Here is a 15,089-nt window from a genome sequence, read left to right on the forward strand (position 1 = left end):
TGCCCAGGAGTCCTTGTAGGTAAGTGTGATCTTCCTGCAGATATGAGGAGATCCAGGGCTCATGAGCATGGCCCCTCACTCACTCACTCACGGGGGGGCGGTGAAAGGAGACTGCAACGAGCCTGGCCACAGTCAAGGAAGGTTATTGACGCATCTGAGTGAGAGCTTCTCAGTGGGGCTGAGGGCTGACCTCACCCCCTGGGGGCATCTGGCAATGTCCGGAGCCGTGTTTGGCGCTCACGGTCAGGGGGAGGGTCCTGGCATCAGTGGGTGGGGATGTGGAACGCTGCCCTCATCCTACCACGCCCAGGACAGCCCACCACAGAGAATTCTCTGCTCCAAAATGTCAATAATAGTAATGAGTGTCTTTTAAACATTATCCCTACATTTCCATGAATTCCCACAGTTCAAGTTCTACCCAAAGGCAGAATCTGACAAAACTGCCCTTTTCAGCAACTTTGCCTGTAAACTGAAGGCAAGGCAGCTGCTGTGCCGGGACGCTGGGGGGCTGGGTGTGGGGAGGAGCAGAGGGGGCGTCACAGGCCGCTCTGGGGTTACCCGGGGCAGCAGGCGCTATGGAGGCTCCTCACGGGCCAGCTGTGCTGGCAGCTTCCGCGAATTGTCCCGAGAAGCCTGTTCCTCCAAGAGGCAGTGTCTGCCGTGGACCAGGAGCCACACGTGGTACCCTCCACCCGTGGCCACAACACGGGCTCCTGGAAGTGTGGAGGCCGTCAGGACGGCCCTGGTTCCCGTCCCCAGGACTCTCCGGTCTGCCCTGTTAGGTGTCTTGGTCCCCAGGGAAGGACAGTCCAGCAGGGAGTGAATTATCCATGGAAACACAGGGATGCCCCGTGGACTGGATCTGGAGGGTGAGTTGGGAGCCGCTCAGGCTGCTGGACCGACAGGTGGCAAGGGCGTCAGTGGACCCACGGTATTAGGATGCAGCGGAGCTTCTGCTCCGAGCAAGGGCAGAGGGTCAGACCAGGGGGTCCTCTGAATCCCCCACTGGCACCACCACATCCCCTGGAAAAGCTCACAGGAGCCTGCAGAGACCCCCACAGGTAGGACCACCAGGAACTCAGGCGTCTGAGGCGTGAAGCACACTCACTCACCTTCACCCGGAAAGTCAAGGTCTCAGACTAGCAGAGCCACTGGCTGGGGCCAAGGGGATGTGGAGCGGGGAGGGGAGACGGGAGCTCCGCAGAAACTAGAGCTACCGTCACCCCCATAGTTCTTCTCCGCTGCGTCACGTATATATTTATACTGAAAACTAAAGCAACCTGAACAACCTGTAACCTAGTTTCCGAAAGGCTGTGTTGGCGTTAGTTAGTACACGGGGCCCAGAAACCAGGAAGGGGTCAGGCTGAGCTCAGTGAACTTTGTTCCCAGACCCTGACTAGGAGTTAGACTGTGCGATGAGCGGGATAAGAGTAAGCGTGTTTGCATTTTATACGGGACGGGAGCATTTACAACAGGGAGTGCTATTTGACAGCGTGGGGATGAAGAATGGGATCCATGGAGCAGACTCCAGCGGTGGCTCCCACGGGGACCACCCAGCATTTCCAAATAGGCTCCCTGCACCTCTGTCACTTTCCCTCGCTGGGATCGACCCCTTCCCAAACGGTAACATCAGCACAAACATCGACAACAAAGGAGTTTTCCAGCCTTCCTGGCAGCCAGACGCAGGCAAGGCCCCCGGGTCTGGGCCCCCGACCTTCCCTGTGTGGGAGCAGGCATCCCTGGAACGAGGCTCGTGCCCGGGTACCAGGGCATCTCCTCATCATGCGGGGCCCTGCAGCGGGTCTGACAGCCTCGTACAGAACATGTCTATCCAGCCCCACCGAAAGGTCTGTGATGTGCCTAACATCCCTTCTTTGCAATTAAGAATCCTACCTAATTCCTGGAAAAAATATGCAGTTGTCTCTCGCTAGCTGCACGGAGCTTGGTTAAAGAGCTGGTAAGAGCACTGAAGAGGCATCATGCCTTGTCTTTGCTGAACCAGAGGGGGAAGCAGATTTTTGAAAAGAGAGAAGAAAAGGCTTGGTCTCCACCCCAATGTTCATTGCAGCACTATTTACAATAGCCAGGTCTTGGAAGCAACCCAAATGTCCATCGATAAATGGATAAAGATGTGGTACATATATGCAATGGAATATTACTCAGCCATAAAAAGGAACGAAATTGGGTCACTTGTTGAGACGTGGATGGACCTAGAGACTGTCATACAGAGTGAAGTAGGTCAGAAAGAGAAAAACAAATATCATGTATTAACGCATATCTGTGGAATCTAGAAAAATGGTAGAGATGAACTGGTTTGCAAGGCAGAAATAGAGACACAGATGTAGAGAACAAACGTATGGACACCAAGGGGGGAAGCAGGGTGGTGGTGGTGGGATGAATTGGGAGATTGGGATTGACATATACACACTAATATGTATAAAATAGATAACTAATAAGAACCTGCTGTATAGAACAGGGAACTCCACTTCGCTGTACAGTAGAAACTAACACAACATTGTAAAACAACACTACCCCAATAATAAAATAAATAAATAAATAAATAAAAAAGAAAGAAAAGGCTTGGTCTCCTCAAGGCTCTTACACAAAACTCCCACCAAAAAATGACTGTGTTCCTGGCTATGGAGACTGACACCCCATGTCAACATCCTTTTCTGAGAGCATCAAGAAGGTAAAAGAAGGTCTTAGGACACGGAGGTGCAAACATGTGAGGTGGCACCAGGTGAGATGCACGAGGGGTAGAAGAGGAGGGAGGAAGGTCATCAGGGGGCCAGTGACAAGGGTCCACCTGAAATTTCAACATCGTTCATGCCTTAAATCTCTCCTGGAGTAAGAAATAAGATAGACTACAAATTGCCACCTCTTCCTTTGAAAAATCAAATGAAAGCCTCTATCTCTAAAGGCTTCAACTGATTATTTTATTTATTGTCATCAGGGACGGTAAAAGGTCACACCTCTGCTCTCAAATACACTCCAAATGGTGCAGATGGGTGAGTGGGCTGTGGCCCTCTGGGGGTTTCCTGAGAACACACTGCAGCCCCGGGTGTTTTAGGAACGAACTGCAGTCAGATTGCCCCTGAAGGGGCATCTGTGCCCCGTCTCACTCGCCATCAGTGAGTCTCAGAGACACACGCAGAGCCACTGCCGCCAACTCGTGGAAGCCCATTATAAGCCTGGTAAGGTCATTCGACACCCCTGGAGAAGCCCCATTCCGGGTGTGAGGTTTCACTGCGGTCACGCCCACGTGTGCCCACAGAGCCCCTCCTCCCAGCACACATGTGACAGCATGTGTGACATGTGACGCCAGCAGGACCAGAACCCAGACCTCATCTCACGCTTGCTCCCTGGATCTCCAGTGGCCCCTCCCCTCTTTCCCAACCACTACACACAAGCACCGCATTTCTGAGCCACTTATAGACACGCCTCCATCTGAGCAGGAAAATCCTCTGCTAGAAGCTGCGAGACTGCCCCCTGGGTGTTTACCCACCTCCATCACCTCCATCACCTGCATCACTTGCATCACCTCCATCACCTGCATCACCTCCATCACTACATCACCTCCATCACTGCATCACCTCCATCACCTGCATCACCTGCATCACCTCCATCACCTGCATCACCTCCATCACTACATCACCTCCATCACTACATCACCTCCATCACTACATCACCTCCATCACTGCATCACCTCCATCACCTGCATCACCTCCATCACCTGCATCACCTCCATCACTGCATCACCTCCATCACCTGCATCACCTCCATCACCTCCATCACTACATCACCTCCATCACTGCATCACCTCCATCACCTGCATCACCTGCATCACCTCCATCACCACTACTACCAGCGCCTCCCGCCGTGTGGAAGTGGCCCAGAGGATGAAAGGGGTCACACGGTACCTGAGCAGTCCCCATGGTGGCGGAGCCGGTGCGGGCCGGGTGTTCACGGGCAGCTGCTGGGAAACCGGGCTGCTACGGCCGGGCCTCGGATGGTGGGAAGGCCTATGATGAGGAATGGATAGAAATGGGGAAAACATGATAAAAGCGGGTAAACAACCTCCCCCATGGAAAAAGAAACATATGGAATGTACATTAAAAAAACATGACACTGAGCAATAATTAAATCAATCTAGAACAGCAATATGGCAAGAACGAAATAGGCAGAGACGCTGTATATAAAAAATAACACCAGGTATTTTTAAATAAGACCGTGGAACCGAGAACCCTGTAGGCACCTACATCACATGGGCATTATGCAAGTATTTTGATTCTCAAGCTGGATTTGAGGTTATGATAGATAGATTTCCCAATTTCAAAATATTCACCCAAAGAGAAATAATAAACCATACTTTAAATTAGGGGTGATGATTCCTCATATAACTTGAGGATGGAAACAATATTTGTGAACTTAGACTGGTTCTGCAAAGAACCAGCCAGATTCCAAGAAACAAAAGAACAGTCCCAGGGAATATTAATAATCGATCATTTTCTTTCCACGAAAAAAAAAGTGCTATCCCCAGATAAACCCAAGCACAGCATTATTTTAAAAGAGGTGCTAGTTCATATACTTTGATAAATTATAAAGCCTCTGCTCCTTTTTTCATTGCATACTGACACACGAAATTACTGTTTCCCCCAAAATGAACCAGATGAAAGAGGAACATGCATTTTTTTGAGAAGACTTGTTTATAACATCACACTGGAAAGTGTGCTGTGCTTTCTTCATACTGAGCTTGTAGGATCACAAATGCTCACCCACAAAACACTTCACGTGGCCCTGAAACACCGCGGTCACATCAGATTAATTTCCACGAATCCAGAAGAGCTGCACGCTGTACCCCATCTTCTGAAAATCCTGTTTTGTCAGCAAAAGCTCTGACCAAGAACCAGTCTGATCACATGCTACTAAACACCATGTACTTACTTTCAAAGATACAATCCTAAAAAGTTAAGAAAATGAGCCATTTCTTACTGTAGCAAGCACCCGCCACAAGCACTGATTACAATACACAAACTGGATATCCACCCTTGGTCTCCAGTAACCAGTTAACACACATGTGTTGTGACTGTCAGTCTAAACTGTATATTAGTTCCAAGTTATTGAAGGTTAAAATGCCTGACCCTCCCAGAATTGACATCCGGCTCTTCTGCTGGACTAATTCACTTACTGTATCACCAAGATCTCTCCATGTCAGCACACAGGCACGCCTCCTTTTAATGAACTTCACTTCACTGCATTTCGCAGATACTGTGGTTTTTACAAATTGAAGGTCTGTAACAATCCTGCATAGGGCAAGTCTGTTGGTGCCATGTTTCCAACAGCCTTTACTTGCTTCATGTGTCTAAGTCACATTTTGGTAAGTCACAATATTTCATACTTTTCATTAGTATTGTATTTGTTATGGTGATCTGTGATCCGTGATCTTTGATGTTACTATTGTAATTGTTTTGGGCATCACGAACCTCGCCCGTAAAAGACGGGAACTTAATCGTTAAATGTTGTGTGTGTTCTGATTGCTCCACCAGCCATTCCCCATCTCTCCCCCTCCTCAGCCTCCCTCTTCCTTGAGATACAACAATATTGAAATTAAGACAGTTAATAACCCTGACAAGGGCTTCTAAGTGTTCAAGTGAAAGGAAGAGTCGCACGTCTCTCACTTTAAGTCAAAAGCTAGAAATGATTAAGCTTAGTGAAGAAGGCATGTCAAAAGCTGAGACAAGGGCTTCCCTGGTGGTGCAGTGGTTGAGAATCTGCCTGCCAATGCAGGGGACACGGGTTCAAGCCCTGGCCTGGGAAGATCCCACATGCCGCGGAGCAACTAGGCCCGTGAGCCACAACTACTGAGCCTGCGTGTCTGGAGCCTGTGCTCCGCAACAAAAGAGGCCACGATAGTGAGAAGCCCGCGCACCGCGATGAAGAGTGGCCCCCACTTGCTGCAACTAGAGAAAGCCCTCGCACAGAAACGAAGACCCAACGCAGCCAAAAATAAATAAATAAATTAATTAATTAATTAAAAAGCTGAGACAGGCTGAAAGCTGGGCCTCTTGCACTGTGTTAGCCAAGTTGTGAATGCAAAGGAAAAGTTCTTGAAGGATATTAAAAGTGCTCCTCCAGTGAACACACAAATGATAAGAAAGCAAAACAGCCTTATTGCTGATTTGGAGAAAGTTTCAGCGTCTGGTTAGAAGATCAAACCAGCCACAACATTCCCCTAAGCCAAAGCCTCATCCAGGTCAAGGCCCCAACTCTCTTCAATTCTGTGAGGGCTGAGAGAGATGAGGAAGCCGCAGAAGAAAAGTCTGAAGCTAGCAGAGGTTGGTTCATGAGGTTTAAGGAAAGAAGCCGTCTGTATGACGTAACAGTATAAGGTGAAGCAATAGATGCCGATGTAGAAGCTGCAGCAAGTTATCCAGAAGATCTAGCTAAGATAATTAGTGATTTTCAGTGTGGATGAAACAGGCTTCTATTGGAAGAATAGACCATCTAGGACTTTCATAGCAAAAGAGGAGAAGTCAATGCCCGGCTTCAAAGCCTCAAAGGACAGACTGACCCTCTCATTATTGGCAAATGCAGCTGGTGACCTTAAGTGAAAGCCAATGATCATTTACCTTTCCAAGACTCCTAGGGCTCTTAAAAATTATGCTAAATCTACTCTGCCTGTGCTTTATAAGTGGAACAACAAAGCCTGGATGACAGCACGTCTGTTTATAACATGGTTTACTGAATATTTTCAGCCCACTGTTGAGGGTACTGCTCAGAAAAAGATTCCTTTCAAAATATTACTGCTCATTGACAATGCACCTAGTCACCCAAGAGCTCTGATGGAGACGGACAATGAGATTAATGCTTTCAGGCCTGCTAATGCAGTATCCATTCTGCAGCCCACAGATCAAGGAGTAATTCCTACTTTCAAGTCTTATTATTTAAGAAATATATTTCATAAGGCTATAGCTACCAATAGCTACCAAAGACAGTTATTCCTCTGATGGGTCTGGGCAATCGAATCAAGTCAATTGAAAACCTTCTGGAAAGGAGTCCCAATTCTGGGTGCTATTAAGAACATCCATGGTTCATGGGAAGAGGACAACATATCAACATGAACAGGAGTATGGAAGAAGTTGGTTCCAACCCTCATGGATGACTTTGAGGGGTTCAAGGCTTCAGGGGAGGAAGGAACTGCAGATGTGGTGGAAACACAAGAGAATTAGAATCAGAAGTGGAGCTTGAAGATGTGACTGAATTGCTGCAATCTTGTGATGAAACTTGAAAGATGAGTTGCTTCTTATGGATGAGCAAAGAAAGTAGCTTCTTGAGATGGAATCTACTCCTGGTGTAGATGTTGTGAAGGTTGTTGAAATGACAACAGAGGATTTAGAATATTACAGAAACTTAGTTGATAAAGCAGCAGCAGAGTTTGAGAATACTGACTCCACATTTTTAATGTTGCTTTTTTAAAAATTCTTTTTCATATTCTTTTCCATTATGGTTTCTTACAGGATATTGAATATAGTTCCCTGTGCTATACACTAGGACCTTGTTTATTGCCTGCAATTTTGAAAGAAGTTCTGTGGGTAAAATGCTATTAAACAACATCGCCTGCTACAGAGAAATCGTTCCTGAAAGGAAGGGTCAATCAATGCAGCCAACTTCACTGTTGTCTTAAGAAACTGCCACCCCAGCCTTCAGCAACCACCACCCTGATCCGTCAGCAGCCTCAACATCAAGGCACGACCCTCCTCCAGCAAGAAGATTACAATTCACTAAAGGCTCACATGATGGTTAGCACTTCCTAGTAATAAAGTACTTTTTAATTAAGGTAAGTACATTGGTTTTTTTAGGCACAATGCTATTGCCCACTTAATAGACTACAGTACAGTGTGAGCGTAACTTTTATATGCACTGGGAAACCAACAGCTTTGCGTGACTTGCTTTATGGCGGTGGTCTGGGCTGGAACCCACAGTATCTCAGAGCTGTGCCTGTACTTAATTATTTGTTCTTGCCTTGAAGACTCACAACTGACCCTACAAATCCCTTACTGCTAGGCATTTGTGTTGTTTCCAATTTCCTCCAACTGGTAACAATTTCGTATATATTTTGGATTGCTCTCAGTGAGTTTATGCAGAATAGGTTTCTATGAGTAGAATTACTGGGTCAAAGGATATGCACATTATTAGCCCCAAATGCAGCCCAAACATTTGTACCTATTTACCCATCACATAGTATCAATTTTTTTTTTGTTTTTGCCTCTGTTGAAAAGAAAGCTTCTCATTGTTTTCATTGAGTTTTGGGGCCTTTTAATATGACTATTGATCAAATGTATTTCTGTATAAATTGCCTGTTCCATAGATTAGCCTACTTCTTTGGGGTGATAAATTTTTAATTACCAAACAAGTATCTCTTTATAAATTCCAGAATTTTATAGTTCTGCTCTGTAGGTTACAAACGTTTTATTTCATTGTCATTCATGTGTTAACTTCATCAATGGTATCTTTCAACAATTTAGATAGGTTTAACATTATTTATGTGTCCAAATATATCATCCTTTCCTTAACTGTTTCTGTGATTAGAAAGATCTTCCCAATTCCACAATTTAAGAGATATTTTCTATTAAATTTTCTTTTAGCCCTTCTATAACTATTTTTAATGACTGGAACTTTTTAAAATGTATTTGAAACTTTTTTGAGTTGTGAAATAGAAATTAATTTTTTTCTCTCCAATGGCAACCAGTTACCCCAACAAATTGGCCAAATAATCCACATTTTCTCCACCAACTTGAAAATGCCACTTAAATAGAGAAGTTTGTTCTGCAGATCTGTCCTGTCTACCTTCTGTAGCATTAGAATGAGATTTTCTCTCCGGTAGACCAGAACTCCCACCATTCAGATTTTTCTTTAAAATTCTTTTTTGGACAATCTTGTGAATTTATTCTTTTAGTTAATTTTATTATCCCTTAATTAACTCCTCTCTCCCCACCTTTATTGCCCTTCAGGATTCTGACTAACGTTACAGCGCACGAGCGCACACGCACGCACACACATGCACACCTGAAGGGAAGTGATGTGTTTCGGTACTGAGTTTCCCACTACAGTGTCTCCCCATACCAAGCACTTGGTAATGTCTTATGTCCTTTCCAAGCATTTTATCACTTTTTCCCCTATAGCCCTCATCCATTCCTGTTTTATCCCAAGGTATTTGGTAGGGTTTGTTGTTTTTGAGAGTGGACCTCAAAAACAACATTATTTTATCATGTGCAGTATAAGGATTTTTATTTATTAGTTTTTTATGTGACCTATATAATCAATGTTCCTACTGATCTAGCAGATTTTGTATAATATCTTCCACTTTTCACTGAAATTAAGTCTTGATTTCCAATATTTTATCTCCTTTATTTTCCCATATAACCTTAACTAGAGACCCCAGAATAATATGGACTAATAGGGATCATTTTGACATTGTTACTTTGTTCCATATTTTAGTATTTCCTCCATGACTACCATGCTTGCTGTGGTTTCTGATTATATTCTTACCCCTGTTGAGAAAGGTCCCTGCCAATGCTCTTTCACTTAGAATTTATCATAAATGGCTACTGTATTGTTTCAAGGTCTTTCAGTATCTATTGATACAACTGTATGTATTTCTTCTTTTTTAATATGTTCATCTTATTCATTCCCACAACAGAGATTCTATTATTGAAATAATCTTAAATTTATGGAACAGAACCTACTAGGTCATATTTAATATACAGTTAATTCAATGTGCTAACAGTTTGTTTATGAAATTTACATTTACACTCTTAAGTGAAATTAGCCTTTTTCTGATCCATTACTAAATTATGGGATTATTCATTATAAGTGAATTATTTATAATTCATTATAAAAGAGTGATGCTTATTTCTCTGAAATAGTTTAGATAACATAGAATTATCAATTCCAAAAAGTTTCTGTAGAATTTACCTATGAAACTGAGCCAGTGCCTTTCATAAAAGCACATTTATGAAAAAACTTTAATTTTCCCATGGTTACTGTTCCAGTCACATTTTCTAACCTTTGTTGAGTCAACTTACGGCACTTATATTCACCAAGAAAACCAACAATTTCATCTTGATTTTCCAACTTCTCAGCAAAAATGTCTACAGATTATCATATGATTTTCTTTTAACTTTATTATTTGTGATTCTATCACATTTTCCATCTCGAATTCTTTATATTCTTGAATTTCCTCTTTGTTTTCTTTCTTAATCTTGCCACAAGTTTATTCTCAGTACATTTTTTGCATGTTCTTGTAAACATCACCAAACTCTATATTGTATTTAATCCAACCTGAGAGTCCATTTTTAATCTTTTTTTTTTTTTTTTGGCCACACCGCACAGCTTGCAGGATCTCAGTTCCCCATCCAGGGATTGAACCCAGGCCACGGCAGTGAAAGCCCAGAATCCTAAGCACTAGGTCACCAGGGAACTCCCTGTTTTTAATGTTTGAGTTTTGCCCATTTACATTTATTGTGATTACTGATAAACTGGAACTTATTTTGTCCTGATAGTTCATGTTTAATTTAATGTTTTCCTTTGTACATTTTACTACCTTATATAGCAGAGGATATATACTATCTTATATCCCCAACCTTTTTGGCACCAGGGACTGGTTTCGTAGAAGACAATTTTTCCACAGCCGGGGTGGGGATGTGATGGTTTCCGGATGATTCAAGCACATTACATTTATTGTGCACTTTATTTCTATTATTATTACATTGTAATAGATAATGAAATAATTTTACAACTCACCATAATGCAGAATCAGTGGGAGCCCTGAGCTTGTTTTCACTTGCCACTCACTGATAGGGTTTTGATATGACTCTGCAAGCAATTGGTTTATTATGGTCTCTGTGCAGTCAAACCTCTCTGCTAATGATAATCTGTATTTGCAGCCACTCCCCAGCACCAGCATCACCGCCTCAGCTCCACCTCAGATCATCAGGCATTAGATTCCCATAAGGAACGCACCACCTAGATCCCTCGTATGTGCAGTTCACAGTACAGTTTGAGCTCCTGTGAGAATCTAATGCCACCGCTGATCTGACAGGAGGTGGAGCTCAGGCGGTAATGTGAGTGATGGGGAAAGACTGTAAATACAGATGAAGCTTCACTCGCTCGCCCGCTGCTCACCTCCTGCTGTGCAGCCCGGTTCCACTACTGGTCCATGGCCAGGGGGTTGGAGACCCCTGTTGTGTAGGATTTTCATTCTACTTTTTTTGTACCTATATATTTTATTTCTCCCTTAAAAGTTTTAACATATGCAATTATATACATGTTTTTCTAGCAAAGTCATTAATTAACCAGTATCTCTAACATCCTTTTGAACAAAACAAGGACTTTAGCCCTATGCTCTCACTTTCCTCCAAGTGTAGACTTCCCTCCCCCATACCACATCTGCTCTGATATTACCGTTATGTGGATTCCAAGTATGGTTGCTTATCAAACAAAGAGAAAATGTATTCCTCATTCTAAAATCAATACCCATAAATGTGTCTTTGGTATTTTTGCTCACATCTTTCTGGGTTAATTTTTCCTCATCCTCAAAAACATGCTCCTGTTTTTCTTTCAACATGGTCTCTGTGGGGTCAAATTTCCAAGTCCTTGTTATGTCTAAAAATATCTTTATTTCACCATCGATATTGAATGACAGTTAGACTAAGTATAGAATTCAAGAAAGTCAACAGATACCTCCAGGCACCTACTGTTCCTGTTGAGACATTTCTTGTCAATCAGTAAGCAAGTTCTATTTCCTAGACCAAGTCTCTCAGGATTCTGTCTTGACTCTGGAGTGTGTGATGTTTCACAATGATGGTTTTTGCCTTTATTCCAGCCTTGCAGGTGGTTCAATTTTTCAATCTAAAGACCGTTTTCCTCGATTTGGGGAATTATGAGCCATTTGATCACAAATATTGATTAACCACCTTTTTTTTTATAATTCCCTTCTTTAGCATTTTTGCCTTTTGCATCCATCTACTGCAACATTAACTGTGCTTCCTCATGTTCTCTCTTTACCTTTTTTGTGCTTAATTCTAGGGAATTCCTTCAGCTTGATCGTCTAGTGCACTGAATTTTTTTTCAGCTATGCTTGGTCTGTGACTATCTACTGAGTTTTCATCTCAAGGGCTATCATTGTTATAGTATTTCTACTTGGTGCTTTTATATAATTACCCATTCTTGCTTTATAGGTGTTCCACATGGCATATTGGTTAAAAACACAGGATCTGAAGCAGAGGTTTGAACCCAGGAGCCACTCTTTACCAGTAACACATCCTCTGCATGCCTGTTTCCTAATCAGTAGCTGCTGATAACAGGACTTACCCCATGAGGCAGTTATAAGGACTAAGACCTTATTACTCATGCAAAGTCCTCAGAACTTCAATAGAAACATCTTAAGAGCTCAGCGATGACACAGGAGTGGTCTCTGGGGCCAGTAACTTACTTTGGCTATATGAAACCATCCACCCTACTTTTCACTGCCTCTACTGATTTTAAGGGGAAACAAAACTAAATTCTATTCTAAAGTTCTTCCTTTTTCATGGCATCTGCTCCTGCTTTGTAGACGAAATGTGAAATCTCCCTTCAAAGACATATGAGGGCTTTTTCCAAGTTCTCTTCTGGTTTCTCCTTCAGGAGGTCACCATTTATAACTCAGTGTGTTTTGCCTGTCAAGTGACGATTGCCTTCAAATGGCCTATTTTTTTACCATCTACTCACCCTCATCCTTCCACAGTCCAAGCAGCCTGAGTCCGGCTTCTGGGCTCGAGAAAGTGGACAGGCAGGCCGTCACTGAGAAGGATGACAGCCATCCCGAGACTGATTAGCTGGAAAAGTGTGGGCCCCACACTTGGTGAGGCAAGGAGGAGTCTCAGGGTCCCAGGCTCCTCTGAGTGTTCACAGCTGGGGGTGTGAGAATGTGACCCCCACCCCAGCCCACTGGTCCCGGGTCCCAGAGGGAACATGTTCGGGTCGGCAGAGCAGGCCCCAAGGAGGATCCGATCAGCAGCATCTGTGGGCTTTTTAGGCCCTAAACCTCCTGTAAACGACACTGTGTAATTTTAACATAAACTTAACTTTCCATTTTTATTCCTTAGTGCTGAAAGGAATAGGATTTAAGAAATGTAACACACACACATGCGCACGCTTCAAGAATGGAAAGCAGAGCATGGTTCATATTTATATTTTACAAAAAGTATTTTCCCTAATAGAAACAGATGAAATTATAGGAATCTACTTTCCAAATCACAAAATAACATTTTCTTAATTATATCATATGCACACGAGTATAAGCATTATACCAAATATTCCCTACCTAATTTATGATATCCATAATTATTTCAACTGGCCATCCCAAAATGTCTCAGGTTTTTTTACTCTCTAAAAAGGAATATAAACCACTATGATATGCATGTGATAACAGGAACTGCAGATCATGTATGTTTGCTCTCTTGATACATTAATACGATGAGAAGGGGACTTCCCTGGTGTCCAGTGGGTAAGACTCTGCATTCCCAATGCAGAGGGCCCAGGTTCAATCCCTGGTCATGGAACTAGATCCCACATGCCTGCTGCAACTAAGAGTCTGCATGCTGCAACTAAGAGTTCACATGCTGCAACGAGGATCCCGTGTGCCGCAACTAAGTCCCAGCACAGCCAAAATAAATAAATAAATAAATAAATAAATAAATTTTTAAAATAATCAGATGAGAAAATGTAGAAAGTTCAAGTTCTGTTTAGTTGGTTAAAAGGTAATCTTTTTTTTTATTGGTGGCTTGTGGGATCTTAGTTCCCCCACCAGGGATTGAACCTGCTCCCTCTACAGTGGAAGGGTACAGTGCAAACCACTGGACCACCAGGGAAGGCCCAAGGTAATCTTGATTCAAGGTAGTACTGAAATAAGAATATCTTCTATGGTACTTAGAAGAGGTTATGGTAAAGCACAACCGAACACAGCAATGACACGTGTGTTCTACTATTCTCATTTTGTCCCTGATATGATACACAGAGATCAATCATTCCTCACTTGGTCCCTGCAGCCAAAGCCAACATCCTCCCCATTTTCCAACAAACTTGAATTAACTGCCTTCTCCGTATCCACAGACAAGGGAAGAAAGCAGAGCCTGTTCCCAGAGATGTATTCTAAATATCACACACTGAGGTGAAAATAATTCACTCAACATATTATCAATTCCGATCAGAACTTATCATGTTTCGTCCAGACATCACATCAGAGGTGAGCGCCCATGTTTAGGGAACGAGATCATCTATTAAAGTTTTAAGAAATAAACACGTCTCAATAGATGCAGAAAAAGCTTTTGACAAAATTCAACACCCATTTATGATAAAAACTCTCCAGAAAGTAGGCAGAGGGAACTTACCTCAACATAATAAAGGCCATATATGACAAACCCACAGTCAACATCATTCTCAATGGTGAAAAACTGAAACCATTTCCACCACGATCAGGAACAAGACAAGGTTGCCCACTATCACCACTATTAGTCAGCATAGTTTTGGAAGTTTTAGCCACAGCAATCAGAGAAGAAAAAGAAATAAAAGGAATCCAAATCAGAAAAGAAGAAGTAAAGCTGTCACTGTTTGCAGATGACACGATACTATACATAGAGAATCCTAAAGATGCTACCAGAAAACTACTAGAGCTAATCAATGAATTTGGTAAAGTGGCAGGATACAAAACTAATGCACAGAAATCTCTTGCATTCTTATACACTAATGATGAAAAATCTGAAAGAGAAATTAAGGAAACACTCCCATTTACCATTGCAAGAAAAAGAATAAAATACCTAGGAATAAACCTACCTAAGGAGACAAAAGACCTGTATGCAGAAAACTATAAGACACTGATGAAAGAAATTAAAGATGGTATAAACACATGGAGAGATACACCATGTCCTTGGATTGGAAGAATCAACATTGTGAAAATGACTATACTACCCAAAGCAAGCTACAGATTCAGTGCAATCCCTATCAAACTACCAATGGCATTTTTCACAGAACTAGAACAAAAAATTTCACAA

The 15,089-nt window shown here is 42.8% G+C and overlaps 1 protein-coding gene across 7 annotated transcripts in view; it reads right to left on the minus strand.

Annotated features, from left to right (window-relative positions):
• The window catches only part of DLGAP2 (DLG associated protein 2), a 726,244-nt gene that overhangs the window by 628,193 nt on the left and 82,962 nt on the right, over positions 1-15,089 (minus strand). For 3 of the 7 annotated variants that reach the window (XM_059909832.1, XM_059909831.1, XM_059909833.1), the window contains exon 2: positions 3,921-4,022. The exons of the other annotated variants lie outside the window; for them this stretch is intronic. In XM_059909832.1, coding sequence (XP_059765815.1) covers positions 3,921-3,935 — 15 coding nt within the window. In that variant the 5' untranslated portion in view covers positions 3,936-4,022. The remainder of the gene's footprint in view (positions 1-3,920; positions 4,023-15,089) is intronic. 7 annotated transcript variants of the gene reach the window in all.

This window comes from Balaenoptera ricei, chromosome 21 (genome assembly GCF_028023285.1).
Source record: "Balaenoptera ricei isolate mBalRic1 chromosome 21, mBalRic1.hap2, whole genome shotgun sequence".
NCBI lineage: Eukaryota > Metazoa > Chordata > Mammalia > Artiodactyla > Balaenopteridae > Balaenoptera > Balaenoptera ricei.